Source organism: Periophthalmus magnuspinnatus, chromosome 6 (assembly GCF_009829125.3).
Source record: "Periophthalmus magnuspinnatus isolate fPerMag1 chromosome 6, fPerMag1.2.pri, whole genome shotgun sequence".
Classification (NCBI taxonomy): Eukaryota; Metazoa; Chordata; class Actinopteri; order Gobiiformes; family Gobiidae; genus Periophthalmus; species Periophthalmus magnuspinnatus.
Genome location: NC_047131.1, coordinates 846,355 through 873,228, shown reverse-complemented (window position 1 = coordinate 873,228; position 26,874 = coordinate 846,355). Strand labels below are relative to the sequence as shown.

Sequence of the window (26,874 nt, the reverse complement as noted above, 5' to 3'; positions counted from 1 at the left end):
ATCCATTTTTCTCAGTCAGGTCAGGTTTTTATGCTAATTTGATTTGGAAAAATCCGATCTTCTGACTAAATTGATTACAATTTTGTGACATTATCAGTTGATTTTCTTTAATATTTCTCATCCAAAAAATGTTTTAAGAGATAAAAAAAAAAAAAAAAAGTTTTCTAACAGAATGTATTAGTTAAATGTTACGCTATGTTAATTGATAAAGGTAAGTACATGTAAATTGGAACGTTACGTTATCATTGTGCAAAATTCAGGACATGAACTTCTGTTTTTATGAACCCCTTGAATGCTCAGCAGCAGGGATGTCTCTCTTCAGAGTCCAACAGTAATCAGCCATCATGACTGCATCCCAGCATCCCAGATACCTGGTCTCCATCTCTTTTATGTCCTGATGGAATCTCTCCACGTTGTGGTGAAGAAGGAGCTGAGCCGGAAGGCGAAGCTCTCGATTTACCGGTCAATCTACGTTCCTACCCTCACCTATGGTCATGAGCTCTGGGTAATGACCGAAAGGACAAGATCGTGGATACATGCGTCTGAAATGGGCTTCCTCCGCAGAGTGGCTGGGCTCACCCTTAGGGATAGGGTGAGGAGTTCAGTCACAGAGTAGGAGCTCGGAGTAGAGCCGCTGCTCCTACACGTTGAGAGGAGCCAGCTGAGGTGGCTCGGGCATCTGCTCAGGATGCCTCCTGGACGCCTCCCTAGGGAGGTGTTCTGGGCATGTCCCACCGGGAGGAGGCCCCAGGGAAGACCCAGGACACGCTGGAGGGACTATGTCTCTCGGCTGGCCTGGGAACGCCTTGGGATCCCACCAGAGGAGCTGGAGGACGTGTCTGGGGTGAGGGAAGTTTGGGAGTCCCTGCTTAGACTGCTGCCAGGTGTCAGGAACTTCTACAAAGACAGGTACTGGAATTTCATCACAGTGAGCTACAGGACGACGTGCTGATTCACGGTCAGGATACTTGAGGCTGCTTCGGTTCTTTCTGTTGATACCAGTCACATCAATAGCCCAGAAGTAGCTATTGATGTCGGCTCCCTCCAAACCATGGCAATTCCAAGCTTCAGACAACTCTTCTTGCTTTTAGTCCACTGACGCAGATACTCGGTGCATGACTTGCATGACTTGCATGCCATGTGTGGCACCCAAGCTTCATCTTGGTCACCAAGTTTAATACCAAAATAAGCATGGTAAGCACGCTTTATGAAACTTGTGACTTGATTCCTGTTAGGAACATTGGTGTATTCACTGCAGAATATGTCAGGCTTATTTTTGCAAGATCTTCTAGTCAAAGCCATTTCATTCACTTGTAATATAAAAAAAAAACAATTAGTCATAAGTTGGCACATGCAAAATCTTCAGAATTTGTTTATAGCGAGTAATATAACAGAATTTTGCATCATATGACACGAAAATACTCATACATGTAAACAAAATCGTCCAAAATCAAATATGTAGCTTAGTTCAGAACGTTGACCTGATTGAGCAAAACCAATGTGATTTTTGGATTCAGCACATCAAAATTATCCTAAATCAGCTGAAAAATCTTAGACAATAAATTTGGTGTTGACCAGTGTTATATTTTAGTATTTCTTTAATTTGAAAAGTTTGTTTTGAAAGAGCGCAAACTGATGACCGGATGTGACGTTTACAATACGGAAGTAAACAATCCCTCCACAAAGTGCAGTGCGTGCTCTCCTTTGTGTTTTTAAACAAGCCGCTGGACAAATATAACGACACACTGTAAACATGGATCATGTTCATCTCAGTGTCTCGTTTAGAAAACTTCAGTTTGTTTAATTCAGACTCGTGTGAGCGCGTGGAGTTTGGAATAAAGATGCACAGCCGTCTGCACGAGCTCAAGAAAGAAGCAGAGACCCTCCTGAGATTAAAAGTGACTCTACAGGACCAGCTCAACAGACTCAAGGTGACTCCAGACCGCGAGTATAAACCTGTTTATACAGTGTATGGAAACTACACGAGTAGCAACATGTGCTAACTCCCTGCCACACGCGCTATCTCACAGCTTCATGCCTTAACTCACTGCTACAGGCGCTATGTCACTGCTACAGGCGCTATGTCACTGCTACACGCGCTATCTCACCGTTGCACGCTACTAACCCACCGTTACGCGCGTGCTAACTCGCTGTTACGCGCGTGCCAACTCGCTGTTACGCGCGTGCCAACTCGCTGTTACGCGCGTGCCAACTCGCTGTTACGCGCGTGCCAACTCGCTGTTACGCGCGTGCCAACTCGCTGTTACGCGCGTGCCAACTCGCTGTTACGCGCGTGCCAACTCGCTGTTACGCGCGTGCCAACTCACTGCTACGCGCGTGCCAACTCACTGCTACGCGCGTGCCAACTCACTGCTACGCGCGTGCTAACTCACTGTTACACGCGCTAACTCACTGTTACACGCGCTAACTCACTGTTACATGTGTCACTCTTTGCTACACGTGTCACTCATTGCTACACGTGTCACTCATTGCTACATGCGCTAACTCACTGCTGTGCCAACAGTTTGAGGAGGGTGCGTTAAAATCCATGATCAACGCAATGTCTGAAGAAAGAGAGCCAGAGGAGTCGCCTCCACACACGCAAGTGAAAGCACCACCACATGCACAGGTAAATGGACCTCATAGGTGAAAGCATTTCTACATGTGTAGGTAAAAGAACCTCCACATTCTCAGGTAAAAAAAACCCTCCATGCGCACAGGTGGAGTACAATACGGACTCATTCGTGGTGTGGTTCTAGTGGTGGTGAGGAGATAACAGCCTGATGCAGTCACATGACCTTATGAATCTGCCGCTGTGCATTGATTGGCTAATTTCATATTTTGCCAGGTGTTGACGGCATGATCCCAAATGGTCGTCAGATCTAATAATTTCTGTTGGTGTCTCAACCAGAATAAAAACCTCAGTTTACTTATTCAGGGTTTTCAGACAGTTCCTTCCTGACCTGTAGGACTTTGTGAGTACCCATAGAGCACCTTTGCTTATTCAAAAGACATAACATTTTGATTTCAGTTGCTTAACTGCTATGGCGACGGAGGATGCTTGCCATAGCTTGAAACCCATGAATATGTTCATTTTAACATCCTCATTTGTATTATATTATTATATGATTATATTATAGAACAGGGGTCACCAACGCTGTGCCCGCGGGCGCCATGTCGCCCCCAAGCCCCACATGAGTCGCCCGCAGACCGGTTCTAAAAATAGCACAACTCACTAATGAGCTGCACCTAAAATTTAATTTTATTCTGTTGCTATTTTTTTTTTATCACCCTTGCATTTATATAGATTTAAAAATGACAATATCTTAAACATATGTTCATTATACGTGAAGTTTAGATAAGCTAAGGTGAACTTTGATCTACTCACTTCAAAGGTCAGTATTGTGCGTGTGACAAAACCAGTGCTCCGCTCGCGAGCGCTGTGAGGATGCGCTGAAAGCAGTTCCTTACTCCAAAACATGGTAGAAAATAAAGAGATCACTTTCACAACGATTTAAGACTGTAAAAGAAACCTGCGCGTATCTCATCTGTGGAGCGACTGTGGTGACGGCAAAGCGACACAATGTGGAGGGACACTTCACTACGTCTCACAAAAGTCCACACTAACTCCCCACGGGGACGCGCACTCCCCACGGGGACGCGCACTCCCCACGGGGACGCGCACTCCCCACGGGGACGCACACTATGGGCAGAACAAGCCCAGAGCTAAACGCAGCTTTGGGTAAACAACAGGCTTTTTCCACGACACCGGTGAAAAAGTCACACAACGCAACCAAGATTTATTTAAAAATATGTAAGCTTATTTTCCTTTAACATTACATAATTGATAACTTTATGACTCATGGTGCAATGAATATTATTTATGTTTTGTTAAAAAGGTTTGTCAATGGATAGTGAAAATGGGACACTTTTCCTATGAGATGTAGTGATGTGTCATCTGGAAATTTAACAATTACTAAGATTAGTAAAGTTAAAGTGCTGAATACTGATATCTGTTTCCCTCCTTGCTCATTGTTTATAATTATTTTTGATAAATCATTAATGTGATCAGTGTCTTGCAACATGATCAGTGTGTTCACATAGATGATTATCATTTATCATTATTAATAATGTATAACTAAAGGCAAACTGAGAAAATGTGTTATTTCAGAAGAGCGTCTCAAACTGGTAGCCCTTTGTATGACTCAGTGCCCATAAAGTAGCTCTCAGGTTAAAAAAAGGTTGGTGACCCCTGTTATAGAATATATTGTGTTATAGAATGTTGTGATGTTATCTGGACCCAGTGATGTCATTCCTGCCCTATCTGCAACTGTTACACAAGTCATATTCTAGAAATTTTTTTGTTTGTTTCAGGCCTGTATAAATCCAGACGATGAGAGAGAAATAAACCAAACCAAGCTCATACTGAATGCTGCTGAGGACAATGGCATGGAAGAGGAGGAGGATGAAGACGGTGAGCTCGTACCCGAAGAAGAAGAGGAGGAGGATTATTGATTAATTTAAAGGACTTCAAATCTAAAAGCCTGTTTATTGTTTCAGATTCAAATGTTCAAAGTTTAATTTATTCCAGATAAAATGTTTTTGTGATACAGTGTGAGGCCACAGTGTTGTGTTAAGTTAGTGCTGACACAAACACATCCAGGGTGTAAATGTCAGTTGTATATTATACATGAAAAGAACAAAATAAATCTTGTTTTTGTATTATTTTGGGTCTTAAATGTCATCAGAACCTGTTAAATGAGTAATGCAAACCAATCAGTTTCCGTCTGTGACCTATTCAGCGTTTTCAGAGGAACAAAGCCGAGGGCCTCACAGAAAGAGCAGCGTCCCCCCAGCAGCAGACAACAGTTTACACACAATGAACATATTACTCTTTCTACTGAGTCCGCGGCTCACTCAGAGCGGCCTGGACTCTGTGAGAACACACCTCTGCACACGCTCCTCGACCCTCTGCACACACTCCTTATTCCCTGCATAGGTAAGACTACACATTCTGGATTTAAGCTTTTTGTAAAATTATTTCAAATCTGGGTTGGCAGTCGCTCATTTGGTAGAAATATTACTAGTTGCAAGTTTGATATGGGTAATGTATATCGCTGTTGTGTCCTAAGGCAAGACACCAAACTGCCCTGCATCTTGAGTGTATAATGTGTGAGTGGTTCATTGATGTTAAGCAGAGTGTGCAAAGTTAAGAATCAGGGTTTAAACCTGTTTGTCGTCCAGTGTCATGAACATATTCATTAACTGTGGTCCTGCTCTGATGACGCCCTCAGTCTCGCTGTTTGCTTAGTGAAGTCAAATCATTTGTATAAATATGTTGATCCAAGCAAAATGAGCTCACGCCTCACTGTCGGTCAAACCCCCCACCCCCTCACCCTTCACCACTGTTCCAGTGCAGCACCTGCAGGCTCACAGGCAATACTGGGGTATTTATATAAAACATTTAAAACAACTTGAGCTGAACCAAAGTGCTTCACATAAAAGCCAACACAAAACAAATATAACACAATACACTGGAACAGAACAATACAACACCTTTGTGTCCTGTGTGAGTGTCTATAGCTAAACAGTCCCTGCAGTCCTGTCTGTTCTACCTGGGCTTTGTGTGTCTAGATCAGACGGCATTAGTGCTCCGAGCCTCTGGAGGATCATGTCCAGCTCTGCGCTGACCCTGGGTCATGTGTTTGTGCTGGTGCTGTGTCTGTCTGCGGCTGAGGACTTCGACTGGAGACACAACCAGCACAGCTCCTTCTATTATGGCACTTTTCCAACTGGTACAGCCTCAGTTTCTCCTAATGAGTGTTCTGCTGATGTCGTTAACATTCCCTGGGGGTGTGATGCTAACTGTAGGCACTGCTCTGTCTGAAGCTCTGTTACTCAAGTTAGACTTTAATCTGAGTTTTGTTTTAACACAATCTGACCATAAAGACCCGACTTATCTGAACTACAACATTACAGCCACAAGCTAGCCAACATTAGCATTAACATTAACCAATAGTTTTTTAGTCACTCTCAGCTTTTTGTTGAAAATCAAACTCCTAAACCGGACCATGAATGCTTCGATTGATCACAGGCTCCTGAACATGTGTTCTGTAAACCACTTGAGTGTTTTTTCTTGAATCTTATGGCTTTTTTGCCATTGTTAATTTGTGCATTGAGTCTCCATGGTGACACATAATCTAACTGCAGAATATTCCACCAGGCATACATTTAGAACACCCCCAGTGGGATGTCACTGCAAAGTATCTATTTAGACATCCTGTATTATAGAAATGATTTACATTATACTGTGGAGTATGTATTTTTATATTTCAAGGGTTTTCCCAAAGGTCCATATGACTCTACTCTCTGATCTGTGTTCTAATGTTGTTTCCTCATCACAAACAGACCTGGACTTGTGTTTTGTTTCCTTCAAACATGTTTAACACACAAACCCTTCTGAGTTCTTCTCTCAAACTGAAAACTCTCTGTTCTACCTTTTGATTCCATCATGTGGTAATACAGGAAGTGCTCCACTGTGTTTTTAAAACTCCATAAACCTTCACTGGAATCATTTGGATCATTTCAGTCCTGGAATTGCCAATCTCTACTGCTCTACTGAACTAAAGGTAAAGGGAGTTGTTAAATTGAAAACTACCAATTCATGACATCACAAGGTGGAACAGAGCATTTTGAGCTTTCGAGATGTAGACAGATTAATAATAAAGGGTTACTCTGACATGTGTGAATGAAACAAACACAACTCCAGGTATGTTTTTGAGGAGGGAACAGCATTAGAACATGGATTAAAGATAGTCCATTTTGCACAATAAAGAAGCTTTACGTGTATAAAGTGTTTTTATATGAGATATTGCTTCCTGGTTAATGTTCTACTTCACTGCAGAGATTTGAGAAAACAGACAAAGCAAGCAGTCTACAGTGTAGACTGGGGCTGGGATAAAGATACACTCGAAAAGACTTCAGACTATTCCTTCCTGGGTATTTACGTAATCTGTGATATCATCATACACTCTGTGTGTGTGTATGTAAGTGTATATGTACACACGTGAACAAAATTGTTGGTACCCGTCGGTTAATGAAAGAAAAACTCACAATGGTCACAGAAATAACTTGAATCTGACAAAAGTAATAATAAAAATTCTATGAAATTTAACCAATGAAAGTCAGTCATTGCTTTTCAACCATGCTTCAACAGAATTATAAAAAAAAATAAATTCATGAAACAGGTCTGGACAAAAATGATGGTACCCTTAACTTAATATTTTGTTGCACACCTTTTGAGGCAATCACTGCAATCAAATGATTCCTGTAACTCAATGAGATTTCTGCACCTCTCAGCAGGTATTTTGGCCCACTCCTCATGAGCAAACTGCTCCAGTTGTCTCAGGTTTGAAGGGTGCCTTTTCCAGACGGCATGTTTCAGCTCCTTCCAAAGATGCTCAATAGGATTTAGGTCAGGGCTCATAGAAGGCCACTTTAGAATAGTCCAGTGTTTTCAGCCCCAGAACATAACAGAGCCTCCTCAATGTTTCACAGTAGGGCCAGTGTTCTTTTCTTGATATGCTTCATTTTTTCGTCAGAACATAGAGCTGATTTGCCTTGGTAAAAACTTCCATTTTTGTCTCATCTGTCCATAGGACATTCTCCCAGAAGCTTTGTGGCTCGTCAGCATGTAGTTTGGCAAATTCCAATCTGTTTTTTTAAAATTTTTTGTTTTCAACAATGGTGTCCTCCTTGGTCGGCTCCCATTAAGTCCACTTTGGCTCAAACAACAACGGATGGTGCGATCTGACACTGATGTTCCTTGAGCTTGAAGTTCACCTTTAATCTCTTTAGAAGTTTTTCAGGGCTCTTTTGTTACCATTTGTACTATCCGTCTCTTTGATTTGTCATCAATTTTCCTCCTGTGGCCACGTCCAGGGAGGTTGGCTACAGTCCCATCCATCCATTTTCTTATCCGGGGCCGGGTCGCGGGGGCAGCAGGGACTTCCCTCATCTCACGTCCTCCAGCTCCTCCTGTGGGACCCCAAGGCGTTCCCTGGTCAGCCAAGAGACATAGTCCCTCCAGCGTGCCCTGGGTCTTCCCCAGGGCCTCCTCCCGGTGGGACATGCCCAGAACACCTCCCTAGGGAGGCGTCCAGGAGGCATCCTGAGCAGATGCCTGAGCCACCTCAGCAGCTCCTCTTGATGTGTAAGAGCACCGTCTCTACTCCGAGCTCCTCACCCTATCCCTAAGGGACCCCACAGAGGAAGCCCATTTCAGCCGCTTGTATCCGCGACCTTGTCCTTTCGGTCATTACCCAGAGCTCATGACCATAGGTGAGGGTAGGAACGTAGATTGACCGGTAAATTGAGAGCTTTGCCTTCCGGCTCAGCTCCTTCTTCACCACAACGGACCGATATAGCGACCGCATCACTGCAGACGCTGCACCGATCCGCCTGTCAATCTCACTCTCCATCCTTCCCTCACTCGTGAACAAGACCCTGAGATACTTGAACTCCTCCACTTGAGGCAAAGGCTCTCCATCCACCCGGATAGGGCAAGCCACCTTTTTTTTGGAGGAGCTGATTCTCATTCCAGCCACTTCACACTCGGCTGCAAACCGCCCCAGTACCTGTTGCAGGTCTTTACTCGAAGAAGCCATCAGGACAACATCATCTGCAAACAGCAGAGATGAGATCCTGTGGTTCCCGAACCAGGCCCCCTGTGGCCCCTGGCTGCACCTAGAAATTCTGTCCATAAATATAATGAACAGAACCGGTGACAAAGCGCAGCCCTGGTGGAGTACAACATGCACTGGGAACAGGTCCGACTTACAGCCGGCAATTTTCTTTCTAATCTCCTGAGACAACTTTTTCCTTTGCTTCCTCTTGTCCATGTTGAGTGTGGTACACGCCATGTCACCAAACAGCACAGTGATGACCTGTAGCCCTATATATAGGCCCACTGACTGATTACACCTTGGATTAACATGTCCCTTTGGTCACATTATTTTTTCAGTCTTTTCTAGGAGTACCATCATTTTTGTCCAGACCTGTTTCACGAGTTTATTTTTTTTAAGTAATTCTGCTGAAGCTTTCATTGGTTAAATTTCATAGAATTTTATTTGTTACGACTTTTGTTCTGGGCATGTCCCACCGGGAGGAGGCCCCGGGGAAGACCCAGGACACGCTGGAGGGACTATGTCTCTCGGCTGGCCTGGGAACGCCTTGGGGTCCCACCGGAGGAGCTGGAGGACGTGTCCGGGGTGAGGGAAGTCTGGGAGTCCCTGCTTAGACTGCTGCCCCCGCGACCCGGCCCCGGATAAGCGGAAGAAAATGGATGGATGGATGGATGGACGACTTTTGTCAGATTCAAGTTTTTTCTGTAACCATTGTGAGTATTTCTTTCAATAACCAAAGGGTACCAACAATTTTGTCCACGTGTGTACTGTATGTGTGTGTGTGTGTGTGTGTGTGTGTATGTATGTGTGTATATATATATATATATGTGTGTGTGTGTGTGTATGAACTCTGTGACAGTGAGGTCTTTACACAGATCCAAATGTGAGCTCTGTCAGATTGTTCATCCTCATCACTGTGGCATGTTAATAGAAAAAGCATAAAGGCTGTAAACAGTTCTCATCATCATATAAAATTATTTAATAATTTTATATGATGATTTTAATAATTTTATTTTTTAAAGTTAAAGCTGAACCTCTTTTAAAATGCCATCAGGATTTTCGTGGGGAGCCGGCAGTTCGGCCTATCAAACCGAAGGAGCCTGGGACAAAGATGGAAAAGGACTCAGTATCTGGGACGTGTTCTCCCATAAAAAAGGCAAAATCCAACAGAACGAGACTGGGGACACGTCCTGTGAAGGCTACTACAAAGTCAAGGTACAGCTACTACATATTCAAGGTACAAACACATGCTGTGTAAAAAATCAGGGCTCCAAATACTAGATATGCAATAAGATGTGTAAAATAAAGGAACCTTGAACATTGAACCTTTTAAAGTGAGTGACCGGTTTCTACTTAAATTGGTGGGATAGTATCTTGTAAATATAAATTATAGTTGAAAAATATGCTGAAAATAACTAAGTGGAGACTTCTATTTTAGAGAGTTGCACTGACGATGTCATTAAACATAAAGCTCTTAAGTGTGTCCTAGTGAAATGTGTAATCCAGCTGGTTATAGGCCTTTTATATTGGCCAGATCAACGCTAAAATGCATTGACTCTATATTTAACCCTTTATGTAACGCTGGCCTCTCACAGGACGATGTCACTCTAATGAAGGAGCTCAAGTTGAATCACTACAGATTCTCCATCTCGTGGCCCCGCCTCATCCCCACAGGCCTCAAGTGTGAGTGGACTTCGGACAAATTTACATTTTAATGTTTAAGTTATTTTTATTACTGGCCCTTTTTTGTTTTAAATGTGCTTTATAAATAAACTTGAACTGAACGATTACCTTACAGTTTGGGTTTGGTTTGTCAGATATTAAAGAACTAACGAGGCCGACACTGTAATGAGGACAAATATAATAATAGTAATTATAAAACTGGAAAAGGTTGAATCTTTCTTTTTTGACCAAAATTTGTTTTAGACACTATAATAAAAGAAATACTATTCATCTGTGTTGAAAATTACGGTTTGTTTTCACAGTGTTCCCTTGTGACAAGCAGAGAAGGAAAAATACTGTAAAAATGTATTTAGTGACAAAATAATCAATACTGCAGTAAAATTTTGTAAAGTTTTCTGACACATGGGCCAGTCAGAGTACTGTGTTCTGAATACTTAGAATACTCAGAGTGCTGTGTTCTGAATAATTTGAGTACTTTTACACAGAGTTGTGTTTAAATTGTAGAGTAAACACAACATTATTCTGAGTACAGTCTTTATGTACATGTTTTCTGTTACTTCTAAACGCGGGTGACAAACCCATTTAGACTTCTCCCTCTGCTGTGCACGTCTGGCACTGTAGCTCTGCACGGTTTGCCTTCATCTGTGTCTGGAGAATTGAAGAATGGGTCATATGTGGATAGGTCAGATGTCGATGGATCGAATGTAGATGGGTTGAATGCAGATGGGTCAAATGCAGAGGGGACTTTTTCACATTAATGTGTAAATCTTAACCTTGATTAACCTTTTGACTGACAGCTGATCACATCAATGAGAGAGGATTGCAGTATTATGATGAGCTGTTGGACACTCTGCTGGAGAATGACATCACTCCCATCGTCACGCTGTACCACTGGGACCTGCCACAGGTCAGTGCTTCGCCTCTTCTAATCAGAATCACTCTTGCTAACTAACAAACCCAGATACAACAACTGTCTTAAGGTTCTGCAAGAGAAATACGGCGGCTGGCAGAACATCAGCATCGTCAGCCATTTTAATGATTTTGCAAATTTGTGTTTTGAAAAATTTGGAAATCGAGTAAAGTATTGGATCACCTTCAATAATCCGTGGGTAAGTTTCAGTTTCAGTCTCGGTTCTACATGCTGGTGCTGGTCAGCATTATAATATTATAAGATTTTCTACTTGTGTTGTTCTATAGTCTGTAGCAGTGGAAGGCTATGAGACCGGAGAACATGCCCCAGGACTGAAGCTGAGAGGCACAGGGGCGTACAGAGCCGCACACCACATTATAAAGGTAACACTATGAAATGGTCTCAAACATATAAACAACACGAAGCAACAATCTTTATATTTAAGATTTCATTTACAAAACATACCATATTTTCCAGACTATACATCGCTCTGGAGTATAAGTCGCACAAGTAAAAACATGCATTATAATGAAGGAAAAGTCGCACTGGACTATAAGTTGCATTTTTGGGAAATTTATTTTACAAAATGCGAGACCAAGATAATATAATATAACAATAAAATAGAGAACTACAGGCTGAATAGCAGTACAGCATGCTAACAAAACTCATAGACAACTGTCTGGTATGTTTACATAAGATATTAACAGTTAATCAGAAAACTATGCTAACGTAACATATGCCGGCTTGTCCACAAACACAAGAGATACGAGAGTTCTTTTCAGTGATTTTTATATATATACAGTCAGTCATATATATATATATATATATATATATATATATATATATATATATATATATATATATATATATATAGTGCTCCTCCCCCCCCCATATTTTTGGAACAACTGATTGAACCATCTTGATACTCAAAAAATAAAATATCATGAAATTTAATTAAATATCAAATTAAAAAAATACAATTAAATAAACATCAAATTAATAAATTTAAATTAAATAAATATCAAAATAATACATTAAAATTAAATAAATATCAAATTAAAACAAGCAATTTAGCAATTTGGTAGCCACCTTATATGATGCTCAGTGCTCGCTGGTTTAAGTGACATTCACAAAGCAGGATGATTGTTGGCAATATTTGGCACGTTTATGCTGAAAAAACTCCAGCGTCATATCAGCGTGACTGAGGTGTAATGAGGCGTCTGAACTTATTTGGCTTCATACTGTCCGCTGCCACAGAAGACACCGGTCTGTCCTCGTGTCACACCGGAGTCACGGTGAAGCCAAGTGCTCCATACTCTTCATCAGACTTCCTCGTCTTATTTTTCGGGTGACTTTCCTCCGTCTATATCCGCCTTTCTTTTCATCCCTGTTAAAATGTTTTCCATAGTGTCTCTTTAGCAAAAGTGTCTCTTGTTCACTGTCTTGTGTCACAATCTGTTCGCTCTCTCCTGTTCTTTGCTGTGCGCGCTGCGTACGCGCTGTCTACAGTATCTACAGTGTCATATGTGGAGTCATACGCACGCCCCACTATTTGAGAACCACTGCTCTAAACTAAGAAGTAGAAAAAAACACTGAAAACCTGTCGTATATATGTACTTTGGAATGTGTTTGAAATCAGTGTGGGTCTAACATGTTTTTAAATGTTCTTCAGGCTCACGCTAAAGTCTGGCACACGTATGACACGCAGTGGAGAGCCAAACAGAAAGGTTAGTCATGTATGTAAACTACAATATCAACTACACAGTACACTGCAGTGTCAACTACAGCGTCAACTACAAAGTAATGAGGTGTACACGGCCCACACACGCTCAGTGTGTGTGTTCGTTTTCTACCTTTGCATTTTATATACAAACAAACAAATTTGTTAAGTAAAAGTACAGACATCAGAGTAAAAAAAATCAGCAGAGTAAAAAAAACAAAAAAAAACAGTAAAAGTATCACATAAAAAAGTAAAAGTATTAAAATACATGTTTAAAATGTACTTAAAGAGTAAAGTAAAAACATATTTCACAGATTTTTATGGAAGCCCGTTTCCGCCATGAAAAAAATAAAAATAAAAGCCCCACACAATTATTAGTTTAAAACTCGTAATTAGGACTTTTAAACTCATAATTATTAGCTTTAAACTACTAATTATGAGTTTAAAACTCGTAATTAGGACTTTTAAAGTCTTAACTGAGCTTGTAGCACACTGCAACTGAGTGTACAGAGCAGAGGAGACAGGAGGAGGACTGTTGTGTTTATCACCTGCATACTTTTATAAATGAATAAATTAAGCTACAGTAAAGTTTCTGGGGTCTTGAACAAATTAGTGGGCCCTGAGTGCTGTTCTGGCCACTGTTTTGTGCCGTGAGCGCTTTTCTGACCACTCATGACCACTCATGAGCTCTGCTCTGGGTCTGTGAGTGCTCGTCCTCCTGGTCTTTGCAGAGTGCTAGCTGGTCACAACCTCTGCTGGTTTATTGAGGAAATTATTAAAATACCAAATTCATTTAATCAAAATTGATAAGGTTCACATTTTGTAAATGTTACATTCCCAAAATTACGAGTTTTAAACTCATAATTAGTAGTTTTAAAAGTCCTAATTACGAGTTTTAAACTCATAATTATGAGTTTAAAACATAATTACGATTTTTAAACTCCTAATTACGAGTTTAAAACTAATAATTACGAGTTTAAAACTCGTAATTTCGACTTTATATGGGGCTTTTTTTTTTTTTTTTTCATGGCGGAAACAGGCTTCCATAGATTTTGAACCTTATGAAGCTTCAAATGTTGTGATTTTGATAAAGATTTGTGCTGAATTTTGTTAAACAGAATCTACTGAATCGATCGTTTTTTTTTCTGTTTTTATTTGTATATTTTTGTTCAAATTATGAACGTGTTAAACCCTCAGCCTTTTCAGCAGGTCTCACACAATCATAAAAAATACTTTACAGTATTTAAGTACTTCTACTTTGTTACGTTCCATCACTGTAAAATATATGAAGTAAGATGTATGGAATTATTATGTTTCATGTAGTTGATATCTTCTGTCTGTGTGTTCATGAACATAAATAAACACACTGAATGAGTGGGTGTGTCCAGACATTGTGTTTGTGGTCATGTGTGGTCATTTATACTGTGTAAGTGCTGTGTTTTGTGGTCTGGTGTGGTCATCTATCTTGTGTAAGTGCTGTGTTTACGGTCAGATCAGGTGTGGTCATGTACACTTTGTAAATGCTGTGTTTGTTGTCAGGTGTGGTCATGCATATTGTGTAAATGCTGTGTTTGTGGTCACGTGTGGTCATGCATATTGTGTAAATGCTGTGTTTGTGGTCACGTGTGGTCATGCATATTGTGTAAATGCTGTGTTTGTGGTCAGTTGTGGTCATGCATATTGTGTAAATGCTGTGTTTGTGGTCAGTTGTGGTCATGCATACTGTGTAAATGCTGTGTTTTGTGGTCAGGTGTGGTCATGCATACTGTGTAAATGCTGGGTTTGTGGTCACGTGTGGTCATGCATACTGTGTAAATGCTGTGTTTGTGGTCAGATCAGGTGTGGTCATGTATACTATGTAAGTGCTGTGTTTGTGGTCAGGTGTGGTCATGTATACTGTGTAAATGCTGTGCTTTGTGGTCAGGTCAGGTCGGCATCTCTCTGTCTGGAGACTGGGGTGAGCCTGTGGACATCACGAACCAGAAGGACATCGAGGCGGCTGAGAGATATGTACAGTTCTACCTAGGATGGTTTGCCACGCCCATCTTTCACGGAGACTATCCCCAAGTCATGAAGGACTTCATTGGTAAATCGGTCTGACGTTTACAGTACATGTTCAAAAATCTAAAGAAATACTATACATTCTACAGGCCAATCACATTTAACACAGATGACATCGCAACATTCTATTGGTGGTTTCAGATTCTAGAATGTGATGTCATACTCCTAAATGGGGGGCCAGATTTCCCTATTCATTATATTGGAGTTTCTTATGAAATATCTAGAAGTAAAATCCAAAAGTACTGAACCTGATCATTTCTCATTTGGCTGTCCCCATCTGTATTTAATAACATTGGTCTATAGAATGTGGCGATGTCAGCGACACACTGTTGGTTTTGTTGTTGTTGTTGTTGTTGTTAGTGGTATTTTTAGTGATGTTGTTGTTGTAGTGTTGCTGCTGCTGTTGCTGATGTGTTGTTGTTGGTGGTGTTGATGTTGGTGCTGTTTTTAGTGTTATTGGTGTTGTTGTTAGTGTTGCTGATGTTGGTAGTGGTGTTATTGTCAGTGGTGGTGGTGGTGTTGTTGGTGTTGATGTTGTTGTTAGTGTTGTTGATGTAGTTGCTGGTGTTGCTTTTGGTGTTGTTGGTGTTGCTGCTGGTGTTGTTGTTGTAACAGTGAGTTCTTCGGTCTAGTCTCAAAAATAGAAATGATCAAGTTCAACATTTGTGAATTTACCTTTTGGAGATTTCACGGTAAAGTACAATATAATCAATAAAACTGTGTGTGACCCCTGACACCGTCTGGATTATGACATCATCACATTCTTGATTCTGAAAACCACCAGCTGATGCCATCAACATTCTCTGGGGGTTTGAAGCTAATTGTAGGCACTGCTCTGTCTAGGGCTCTTTTAGACTTTAATCTGAGTTTTAGTTTAACATAATCTGACCATAAAAATACTGACTCATCTGAACTACAACAGGTGAGCTGATTTGTGCTGTTAAACAAGTCCTTCTCAAATAACATTACAGTCTCAAGCTAGGTAGCATTAGCCTTAGCATTAGCCAACAGTTTTTCAGTTAGTCATTCTCACCTTTTTGTTGACAATCAAACTCCTAAACAGGACCATGAACGCTCGGATTGATCACAAGCTACTGAGAATGTGCTCTTTAAATCACTATATTTTTTCCTGAGTTTACAGACAACGTGCATTGTCTTCATGGTAAGTGATGAACGTTCCACCATAGAGATAAACAGAAACAATCTAAATTCTGGAATGGAATTGACTGGAGGCAAAAATACAGTTGAACATAATGTGATTTCGATGGAAGATTAGGATTAACCACAGAATATCATAGAATATGAAAAATCCAGGGAGCGTTTGGCAAATGAAACCGAGTCAGACCCATGTGAGATCAGAGCCGGGTTAGACTTTACAGGCATGTGTTATGCTGTTAAGAGAGATTATTACACAGACTGAACACTGGTTTTGATGAAGGGAATATCTTTATTTTTCACTTTTACTGAACAAAGAGATGTTGACCCCACAATACACATATATGTGGTGCCTTTCCACAAATGACAGTATTTCTGAGACTTAAAGACAATTTTGAGGCTAGAAATACATCTTTTTATCATGTTTTGTAATTTTGACCTGGGGCATTTAAAATTGCATTTTTTATTTGGTAAAGAAATCTTTGTAAATGTAATTTACCATCATTTTGCCTCCAGTCCCCTCCGTTCTGTGATTCTGACCCTCCTGATATTCGGACCCTCCTGAGATTCTGACCCTCCTGTGATTCTGACCCTTCTGTGATTCTGACCGCTCTAATGACAGCATTTTAAAGGCTCTGTTCTTCTCTGGTTCAGGGAGGAAGAGTGCCCACCAGGGCCTTGGCACGTCTCGTCTGCCCACTTTCTCTCCTCAAGAAAAGAGTTACATAAAAGGCACCTGTGATTTTCTGGGCATTGGTCACTTCACCACTCGTTACATCACTCACAAGAACAACCTCCGTGGCAGCAGCAGTTACTTCCTGGACCGTGACCTGGCTGAGCTGGTGGACCCTCGCTGGCCCGACCCTGGCTCTGAGTGGCTGTACGCCGTGCCCTGGGGCTTCAGACGCCTACTCAACTTTGTCAAGGTCACGATCCGTCTAGTTCTCTGAAATTATGTAACACTAGCACAATGACCCACATCCCCAGAACATTTGACCCAAAACCCCAGAACATTTGACCCAAAACCCCAGAACATTTGACCCAAAACCCCACATTTGACACAAAACCCCACAACGTTTGACTCAAAACCCCAGAATGTTTGACCCAAAACCCGGAACATTTGACCCCCAGTCTGTTTAAATGCTTGTTCATGTTTAGAGTCAGTATGGAAACCCCATGATCTTCGTGACAGAGAACGGCGTCTCTGAGAAGACGCCGTGCACAGAGCTGTGCGATGAGTGGAGGATCCAGTACTTCAGAGATTACATCAACGAGATGCTAAAAGGTAAAAGCTCATTATAAACGGCCATTATAAACGCTCACTATATACAGACTCTCAATATAAACACTTCTTATAAACGCGTATTATAAACACTCATTACAAACACTGACCCGCTCATTACAAACACTGACCCGCTCATTATAAATGCTCATTATAAACACTCATTATAAATGCTCAAACGCTCATAAACTTTCATTATAAACACTGACTCACTCATTATAAACACTCATTATAAATGCTCAAACGCTCATAAACGTTCATTATAAACACTGACTCATAAACGTTCATCATAAACACTCATTATAAACGCCCACTGTAAATGTTTATTATAAACTCATTATAAACACTGACTTGTTCATTATAAACACTCATAAATGTTCATTATAAACACTCATTATGAATGTTCATTATAAACACTCATTATAAACACTGACTCGCTCATTACAAACGCTCATTATAAACACAGACTTGCTCATTATAAACGCTCATTATAAATGCCCATTGTAAACTCTTATTATAAACACAAATATACAATTATGAGTGAGTCAGTTTTTATAATAAGTCTAACATAAAGCTGCTGCCCACAGCCATCAGTGAGTGAACATGAGGGGCTACACGTGAGGGGCTACACAAATACCTTATCATTATAAACACTGACTCAACACTGTTTGCAGCCATCAGAGATGGAGTGAACGTGAGAGGCTACACGGCCTGGTCTCTGCTGGATAAGTTTGAGTGGGACGAAGGCTTCACTGAGAGGTTTGGTCTTTATTATGTTGATTTCAAAAACAAAAACAAGGCTCGCTACCCCAAAGCGTCTGTTCAGTTCTACAAACGCATCATCAGCTCCAACGGCTTCCCCAACCAGAGAGAGGTGAGACTAGCACTATGTACTTAAACTGCAAACCCTGTGTGCTTGTAGACCTTGTGTACTTATACTTGTGCTGCAGGTGGAGCTCTGGAGGAGGAAGGCTGTGGAGACGTGCTCCTCCAGTAACCAGCTCTTAGCTGCAGGTGACTTTATTTTTTAGTTAGATGTTTTCAGATGAGCCGGGGTAAACAAACAAAGATTCTGAGTTTGTAAAACATATAAATATTTGGTTTGATCTGAGCAGCTGCTCTTCAGTCATATCTTTTTTGTTTGCCCCTGCAGCTGCACGAGCCAACAGCCCACAAACAGACTGGCCCAAGGTTTGGCCTGTGCACGATGAGGTGTAGAATAATGGTACAAGTTTAAAGTTTATTTAGACACACAGACACACACGTTTAAAGTTTAACTGTGAGCTGCCTTTAGTCAAACAATACACAGACACACACAGAGACAAACAGATTCATACAGAACAGAGTGAGACAGAATAAACAGAAGACACTGATTGTGTTGTTTTGTTGCTGCAGTTCTCAAAGGGTTAAACTGCTCCTTTTCTTCTTTCATTAGAGGAACAGCGGAGCACTGCTGCCAATATTCTAAGACTTATCCATGGTAAGAAATAAGTTTGAAATAAAAACATTAACCCTTTGAGCGCTGTGCTCACTGCTTGCTTCAGAGATTCTCCTCAGACTCACATTACACTGACTAGCTCTTTTGTGTTTGCAGACCCGCTGACCAGCCACATGGAGATGGTCACTGAGATCGTGGTTCCCACTGTCTGTACTATGTCCATTTTGATCAGTGCTGTGTTGCTCATGTTTCTGTTGAGGCGGCGGAGCTAGAGGAGGAGCTAGAGGCTCTGGGGGGATCAAATGTCTCATTTGAAGTGATTTAAATGCAGCTTGTTAACAGACTAGCATCGCACGCTAATCTTGAGTGCTTTATAAAAATGTTTATTAAAAATGCTGTGGCAAAAACATGACTAATTGCCGTTACTTGACATCCATGACATTAAAAATATACAAACATATTTATAAAGAGTTTACACAAAATTGACCAGACTACAACACACCAGTGTGGAAAAACAGGCCAATTCCTCAGAGTCTCCATTCACTGTTTCATTTCCATAATCTGGAGAACACAAAAACATGAATTACACAATCACACATCAGAATGTTATGAATGCACCAGAGAATGAACCTGTGTCAAAGACGACATGATCCACGAGTGGCTGGTCACTGAGCTGCAGTAAAGTCCTGACCTCACGAGGACCATGACCACTGCAAACCTCAACCCCCCATAAAACAGGATGCTCCCTGAAACAATGGCACAATATCATCAAAATAAAATCACATTTCGGTTTGTGAAATGATTAAATCACAAAAGCTTCAGTTTTACAGATCAGACTCCACTGCAGAGAACAAACAAAGCCTTTATATAAAAAACTATTTGTTCTTGTAGTTCTGGTTTAACATGTTCTGAAGTCCAGGGGATTCTTGTAATAATGAAGTTTATTTTTCAGTTTTCTCTCAATGTTATCGTCTTGAAAATGTTTACATTGTGCTCTCTGAAGCGCAAAATCAAATCTAACCACAAGTCTTGTCAGTGTTTTCCCCCAAACTCATGCATCCCCAATTACAAAACACTGATATGAACTGACAATGTGAAATAAAACTCACGTCTGGTAGAAGTGAGTGATTAGCGCGGGCTGGACGGGCAGTTTAAAGGTGTGGTTTCCATCATATGGGTTTGTTTTATAATGCTGCAAACATGATCTGAGACAGAGTACACAGTATGTTACTCACAGAGAGAACACAGTATGTTGCTCTATGTTATGTTTGAGTTTGGAGCAGTTTATCTGAGCCTACTGTGTGAGGAGAAAGAGGCGATGATACGGCAGGCCCAGGAATGTGGTGCAGGTCCCCAGTATCTCCAGCAGGTGGTGCAGTTTCTCCAGTCTGGAGATCTGCTCCTGGATGTTGACCTCTGTGCTTAGGTAATAGTGCTGTGAACACAAGACATTAGCTTAAATAAGTAATGTAACAATGAATAAGAAAATTATCCAACAAAAACAGGTAGTGAGCACAGCTTTGGCAAAGCTGAGAGCAGCCAAACCTCTTCACTTGTACATCTTTTTGTCCAGTTATAGATTTAAATTTTTCTTTTAATATTTAAGAATGTTTAGTTCGTGAGTAAAAAATACATACCAAATGATTTAAGGTTGTTAATTCTTCACCTGTAAAAAGATGGAAGTCAAAATGAATTACTATAAACGGCAGATACTACAGAAACAGTGCCCTCTCTATGGCTCTGTTCTTTGACTGTGTGGAGTTTGCATATTCTCCCTGTGTCTATGTGGAGTTTGCATATTCTCCCTGTGTCTATGGGGCATTTGCATGTTCTGTGTGTGTGTGTGCGTGCGTGCACGTTCTCCCTATGTTTCGAGGCATCCTTTGGTTTTGTGTCAAAAAACCCTGAACCCTGTCTTCTAATTATAAGACATTTTATAGAGCGAAACCTTACAAGAACAAGCAAGGTGAGTACCTAGAGCTGAGTGGCCTCAGGTGGAAAGGTGAAGTTGGACCAACATTGAGAGCCGTTCTACAAAGCCTCTACACAGCCGTTCTCTGTTTGTGCCCAATCAAAGGCATGAGTTATAAATGTAAGATTTCTGCGTTAGGAAACTGCGGTGCCCAATGGGAAATGCACATCACACTAGAGCAGCCCATTTCCCCCCCCCCATTTGTACCAAAATTACTATGCAACGCTGCCGAATCCTACAAGTATCACCGATTAAGAAAATAAAACTGGAAACTGGAGTAGACGTGTACAGGTGGAGGTGAAAACAGGGGTAGATCGGCAAAATGACATCTTCAAAATAGTCGATTAAAGATTACTCAAATATGAATCACTCCAAAAACAACTTCAGAGGCTCAATGAGAAGAAATGACTGGAACATGGATAAAGATCTGAACAGAACTTTTTGAAGAACAGGGTGGATGTTGTGGTTTTACCGATGAGATAGTTGATGTAGTCCTTCCTCATCTTGTCCAGACCCATCTCCAGCAGCATTTGGACCGGAGTGAGTCCAGTCAAACAAACAGGGTCAATCTTCTGGTGGTACGACTGCAGAATGAGTTTACTGAGGCTGCTGTTACTGTCCCTGTGGACCTGGAAGAAGAGTGGTGAGCCTCATAGTACTTTGGTCTGAAGTTGATTTAGCTACAGTATTATTTAAGTGTATATACCCAGGGTTTGATCTCTCCATATCTTAAACCATCGATGACAAGCTTCAAACTATTGCCGATGTCCTGACAGGAAGTCACACCTGAAAGAACAAATTTGGAGAATTTGAAGAATTATTTACAGGCCCATATGACACTGTTCTGATCTGTTCTAATGTTGTTTCCTCATCACAAACAGACCTGGAGTTGTGTTTTGTTTCATTCATACATGTTTAAAAACTGTTCCACCTTGTGATGTCATCATGTGGTAATACAGGAAGTGCTCCACTGTGTTTTTAAACACCTTCCGTAGAATCATTTGGATCTTTTCAGACAATTGCCAATCTCTACTGAACTAAAAGGTAAAGGGAGCTGTTAAATTGAAAACTACCACTTCATGACATTACAAGGTAGAACAGAGCATTTTGAGCTTTGGAGATGTAACACATTACTCAAACACAACTCCAGGTATGTTTTTGAGGAGGGAACATGGATTAAACCTCACAAGTAAGTTTTGCATTATACAGAACCTTTAATAAAAAGTCTTACTCCTCCTGAGTCGGAGCCACAGTTGTTCAATGAAGTCGAGGTCTCCTCTCTGCAGCAGAGACATGAATGAGGCTGTCTCCTCAGGCTGAAAAAAACAGAAGGTTCTTATTGTCCTGACATGAGCTCATACAAGAGCACAGAGCACATATATGAGTGTAGACATGAGCACAGAGCTCATACATAAGTACTTGCACATACATGAGCACAGAGCACATACACGAGCACACAGCTCTGTGGATGAGCCTATACAACTGTCATAACCCAAAGAATTAAATTAGAAAAGATGTTTATAACAGTTATGTCTTCAAACTGTCTGCACTGAATTGGAGCAAAGGATCATGGTCCATGTAGTTCCCTTACAACTCAATACATTGTGATGGCTCATCATGTTATCGTGAGCTTGACACATCTCTGTCGGGATATGAGAAGTATTTGGTGTCATTGTGGGAAATGCACAAATCCTGCCTCATGGTATATAAATACATGTGCAAGGACATTACGTTATATATAAATACATGTGCATTATGATTACGTTATATATAAATATATATGTAAGGACATTAGTGCTGAGATGAGCCGATTTCTATTGATTAAAGTGTGATTCAAACACACCTCTGCCGGTTTCACTGTCTGGTCTTGAGTTTTTGTTGAATTCTGAAGCTCTGAATGAAACACAGGGACATCATTAATATCAGTTTGCATTTAAGTGATACTCTGCAGCTGATGTCATCAACAATCTCCTGGAGTGTGAGGCTAACTGTAAGCACTACTCTATGTTAAAATAAAGCTCAGATTAAAGTCTAACTTGAGTAAAAGAGTTTCAGACAATCTGACCATAAAGAACCGACTTATCTGACCTCCAGGTGAGCTGATTTGTGCTGTTAAACAAATCCCTCAAATAAAGATTACAGGCACAAGATAGCTAGAGTATCAATACTATAAATAAGAGAGTGTTATGATGCAGTCACCTTCTAGAAGTGCCCTGGTCAGATCGACGGCTGGAGTTGTTTCTATTGGCTCCACCCACTCAATCTCTCCAGTTCTTAAACCATCTGCAAGACTCTTATGAAATACAAATGAAAAAAAGAATTCAGAATAAAATGTTTGCAAATCACAACCAAACTGTACCCCTGCACCACAACACAGACACGGCATCATAAAAACACTTAGAGACATTCTGAACATGTTATGAACCAAATGTGTGAACCTGAAGAAACTCGAGCTCCTTAAACATCTCAAACATGGGGCTCCTCATGTCTCCACTGGAAACTCTGATGTTCTGCACAGAATCAAAAGGATTCATTTTCAAACAACGATTACAAATGTGTCGGCAGATCTAAAAGTAATTTGCCCATGCCTTTTATAACATGCAGGAAGAAACTAGAACATATCAGTGTTCAAATGGAAAACTTTTTACTTATTAACTGAATGGAACTGAACCTGACCCTGAGGATGCAGCTTTTTCCCTGTAGATCACTAAAGGCCCATGTTACTCTACTCTCTGATCATCACAAACAGACCTTGAGTTGTATTTTGTTTCATTCACACGTTTAACACACAAACCCTGCATATTTAGGCTGAGTTCTTCCCTCAAACTGAAAAAACTGTTCCGCCTTGTGATGTCATGTGGTAATAAAGGAAGTGCTCCACACACCTTCACTGGAATCATTTAATTTCATTCAGTCCTGGAATTCCCAATCTCTACTAAAGTAAAGGTAAAAGGAGCTCTTAACTTGAAAATTACCACTTCATGACATCACAAAGCATTTTGAGCTTTGGAGATGCAGACAGACTAATAATAAAGTGTTATTCAAACATGTGTGAATGAAATAAAACACAACACCTGGTCTGTTTTGAGGAGGGAACAGCAATAGAACATGGAGTTCACAGGAGTCAGGTTTGTGTCATATGGGAGCTTTAATGATGCTGAGAGTGTGGGTGAACTTCTTTTTAAACTGCTTAAAGCAAAGCTCTCAGTATTCTTGTCCACGTACCAGTGTTGCTGTGGAGGACATGGGCGGAGTTTCCAAAATCCTCGCCACGTCACTCCATTTGAAATCCACAGTGACGCTGCTTTGGGAGTCGATAATTGTGTTTTCAACAGTAACAGAACCAAACAGGTTATATCTGGCAGAGCCTTTCAGAGTCATCTGAAATTGTTCACATTTATGTTTCAAGAAACTTTTTAATAACAATAATAATAATTCTAAAATATTAATATAAAGTGTGTCCTCACTGAGGGTGAGTGGTGCTTCTTCCTGTGCTCCTGTTTCACCTCGTCCAGAGTCATAACACGGCTGTGGTCCACTGTTGGACCTAGGACGAAATATGAGTTAGTAAAAATGTTTGAACACAGTAGAGCTGTGCAGTTTTGGAAATTAAAACACAATTGTTCTGTATGGGGGATTATGATTAGAATAATATAACATTTAAGAAAAAACTGAAATACAAAATTTAAATGAACACAAGAATCACATGAAAATCAGAACATGTTTGTAAATGGTCACATTTTTATACAGCACTTTTCCACCTTCAAGGCTTAAAATGCCACTCAGCCATTCATGAACACATTCCTACACAGTGTACGCAGACACTGGGGGCGAGGGGGGTTAAGTGTCTTGCCCAAGGACACAACATTAGCTGGAACTGCACCACCAATCTGTGGGTCAATGATGTTTATATTGAAAGTGGGATTTAGACCACCAGCCTTCAGATCAGTGGACAAACGCTCTACCAGCTGAGCCACTGTGGCCCTGATGTTGTTGTCTGAACTACAGGTCCAACAGAGAACATGGAGAGGACCTTCTAATGTGTCAATAATTTTTCCATTAGCTGCGATTGTGATACTGCAACCGTAAAAACATAACGTGTGTTTGTACCTTTGCATGTAACACTGTACAGTTTGGCTCCTGTGACTTTGCTCCCGGTGTAAACCATCTCAGCTCCGAGCCACGCGGTGCCCGCTGGGTCAGACATGTCACAACGCACCCATAGAGGCGCCAGCCGTTCAGTCACCAAAGATATACTGGGGTTCTGGGCGAGGGTATAGAAGGACAGCAGCTGTCTACAAATACACAAAAATACAGTCAAAGAAATTAGTAAAACCACCACACTGAGGAAGGGTCAGACAGAGTCACCGCCTGCACATCTGTTTTACTGTACACAACCATGAACACTGAGAAAAGGTTAGTCATAGGGTCATAGGCCCCTCTTCTGTTGTCATGTTCACAGCCATTTTGGCATCTGTCCCTCAACCAGCCTATTTAGAGAACAACACACTTTGTTACTGAACTGTATAAAAAGTGAGTTTTACATAGAAAACATGTTTTATCACTTGTTTTCTTCTCTTGTATTCAATCTATCTATTAAACAACTAGGCTATGGCAGTGGAATCTATGAGCTTAAATTTTCCCCAGTCTGTCATCCCCAGTGTCCACCTTGTTCCTATTTTTCTGCTGTTTGATGTAGTCACCCCAGTTGGTCACCTTGCTTGGTTGACACTGAGCGGCTGTGGATCTGGCTCAGTTCTAAGACTTTCATCACGTTGTTCAGCTTCAGTCTCACCATCATCACCGATTTCAGAGCAGTTTGAGGTTTCTGCTGTGGCCTGTGGCTCAGATTCACAATCAATTTTGAGCACCTGAATGAAAAACATAGAATTAAATAAATAATAGTGTAGTTGCAGAGGTAAGTAAAAATTAAAGATCTCATATTATGTGAAATTGACTCTTGTGACCACATTTTAACAAGCTCACATCATCAAAAACATACCCAGACATGTGTTTTGTTTCAGTTACACGCTTGAGTAACTCTTTATTATTAGCCTGTCTTCATCTCCAAAGCTCAAAATGCTCCGTTCCACGTTGTGATGTCATGAAGTGGTAGTTTTCAAGTTAACAGCTCCTTTTACCTTTGGTTCAGTAGAGATTGGCAATTCCAGGGCTGAAATGATCCAAATGATTCAAATGAAGGTGTATGGAGATTAAAAACACAGTGGAGCACTTCCTGTATCACCACATGACATCACAAGGTGGAACAGTGTTTTCAGTTTGAAAGAAGAACTCAGCCTAAATATGCAGGGTTTGAGTGTTAGACCTGGAGTTTTGTTTTATTCACACGTTTGTTTGTGATGAGGAAGCATTAGAACAGATCAGAGAAAAAGAGTCATATGGAACATGTAAGAAGGTGTCAGCTGTATAAAAAAACAACAACAAACAAATAAAATAAAAAAAAAACTTTAAACACACCGTTTTCTCACAAATGTAGACGGTTTGGTTACTAGTTAGCATGTTTATTAGAGAGATTTCTTCTCCGTCCATGTTCGTAATCTGAACGTCTTCCTAAAACAGGTCGTCAAAAACATAATTCAATCAGAAACGTACAGAAAAATTGCAACTCTAGAATAAACTGTCCCACCTCAGTCTGGTAGGGAGTGTTTTTCTGCTCATGACTGGACCTGCACCAAGATGACAAACACAAACACTGTTATGGGAAATAATTGTGTTGTAATTGTGTTTTTAACCCTCAGATGAACACAAAACTCACCAGAGAGCGTCAGTGAACCTCTTTGCGCCGCTGAGTGTCCTGGATCCCATCGTAGCTTCAGGGAAATGTCACATAAACAAACTTTATTCAGAATCAGACACAGAACAGTACAGGAATCAGAGCCGACTTTCAGCTGCGCGCTCAATGAAGCTCCACCTTCGCTGACGTCATCGCGTCAAATGATCGGGTCAAA

At 40.9% G+C, this 26,874-nt stretch overlaps 3 protein-coding genes across 4 annotated transcripts; 2 read left to right on the top strand and 1 right to left on the bottom strand.

The window, feature by feature from the left end:
• The first annotated feature begins 1,666 nt into the window (after nt 1-1,666).
• Nucleotides 1,667-4,618, top strand: snapc5 (small nuclear RNA activating complex, polypeptide 5). 2 transcript variants are annotated; one of them, XM_055222411.1, is made up of 3 exons: nt 1,667-1,931; nt 2,525-2,605; nt 4,375-4,618. In XM_055222411.1, the coding sequence occupies exons 1-3, from the start codon at nt 1,761-1,763 to the stop codon at nt 4,513-4,515; spliced, it is 393 nt and encodes a 130-aa protein (XP_055078386.1). In that variant the 5' UTR covers nt 1,667-1,760; the 3' UTR covers nt 4,516-4,618. The 2 variants fall into 2 exon arrangements, with proteins under 2 accessions (XP_055078386.1, XP_033823836.1); XM_033967945.2 differs by having other exon boundaries at nt 2,525-2,629.
• Nucleotides 4,619-5,671: 1,053 nt separating this feature from the next.
• On the top strand, nt 5,672-19,260 carry lctlb (lactase-like b). The gene is made up of 14 exons (XM_055222408.1): nt 5,672-5,795; nt 9,739-9,899; nt 10,280-10,367; nt 11,165-11,274; nt 11,348-11,476; nt 11,565-11,660; nt 12,950-13,004; nt 14,922-15,083; nt 16,868-17,139; nt 17,372-17,498; nt 18,170-18,369; nt 18,446-18,509; nt 18,931-18,975; nt 19,090-19,260. Exons 1-14 carry the CDS (start codon nt 5,672-5,674, stop codon nt 19,203-19,205), a joined length of 1,749 nt encoding a protein of 582 aa, XP_055078383.1. The 3' UTR covers nt 19,206-19,260.
• Nucleotides 18,764-26,835, bottom strand: zwilch (zwilch kinetochore protein). Its single transcript, XM_033967663.2, has 18 exons — nt 26,682-26,835; nt 26,553-26,592; nt 26,384-26,476; nt 25,622-25,776; nt 25,016-25,200; nt 24,373-24,452; nt 24,131-24,286; nt 23,344-23,415; nt 23,105-23,198; nt 22,749-22,798; nt 22,137-22,221; nt 21,612-21,691; nt 21,378-21,534; nt 20,571-20,599; nt 20,232-20,368; nt 20,043-20,138; nt 19,564-19,679; nt 18,764-19,494 (listed from the first exon to the last, which is right to left on the bottom strand). The coding sequence occupies exons 1-18, from the start codon at nt 26,729-26,731 to the stop codon at nt 19,406-19,408; spliced, it is 1,764 nt and encodes a 587-aa protein (XP_033823554.1). The 5' UTR covers nt 26,732-26,835; the 3' UTR covers nt 18,764-19,405.
• Nucleotides 26,836-26,874: the final 39 nt, after the last annotated feature.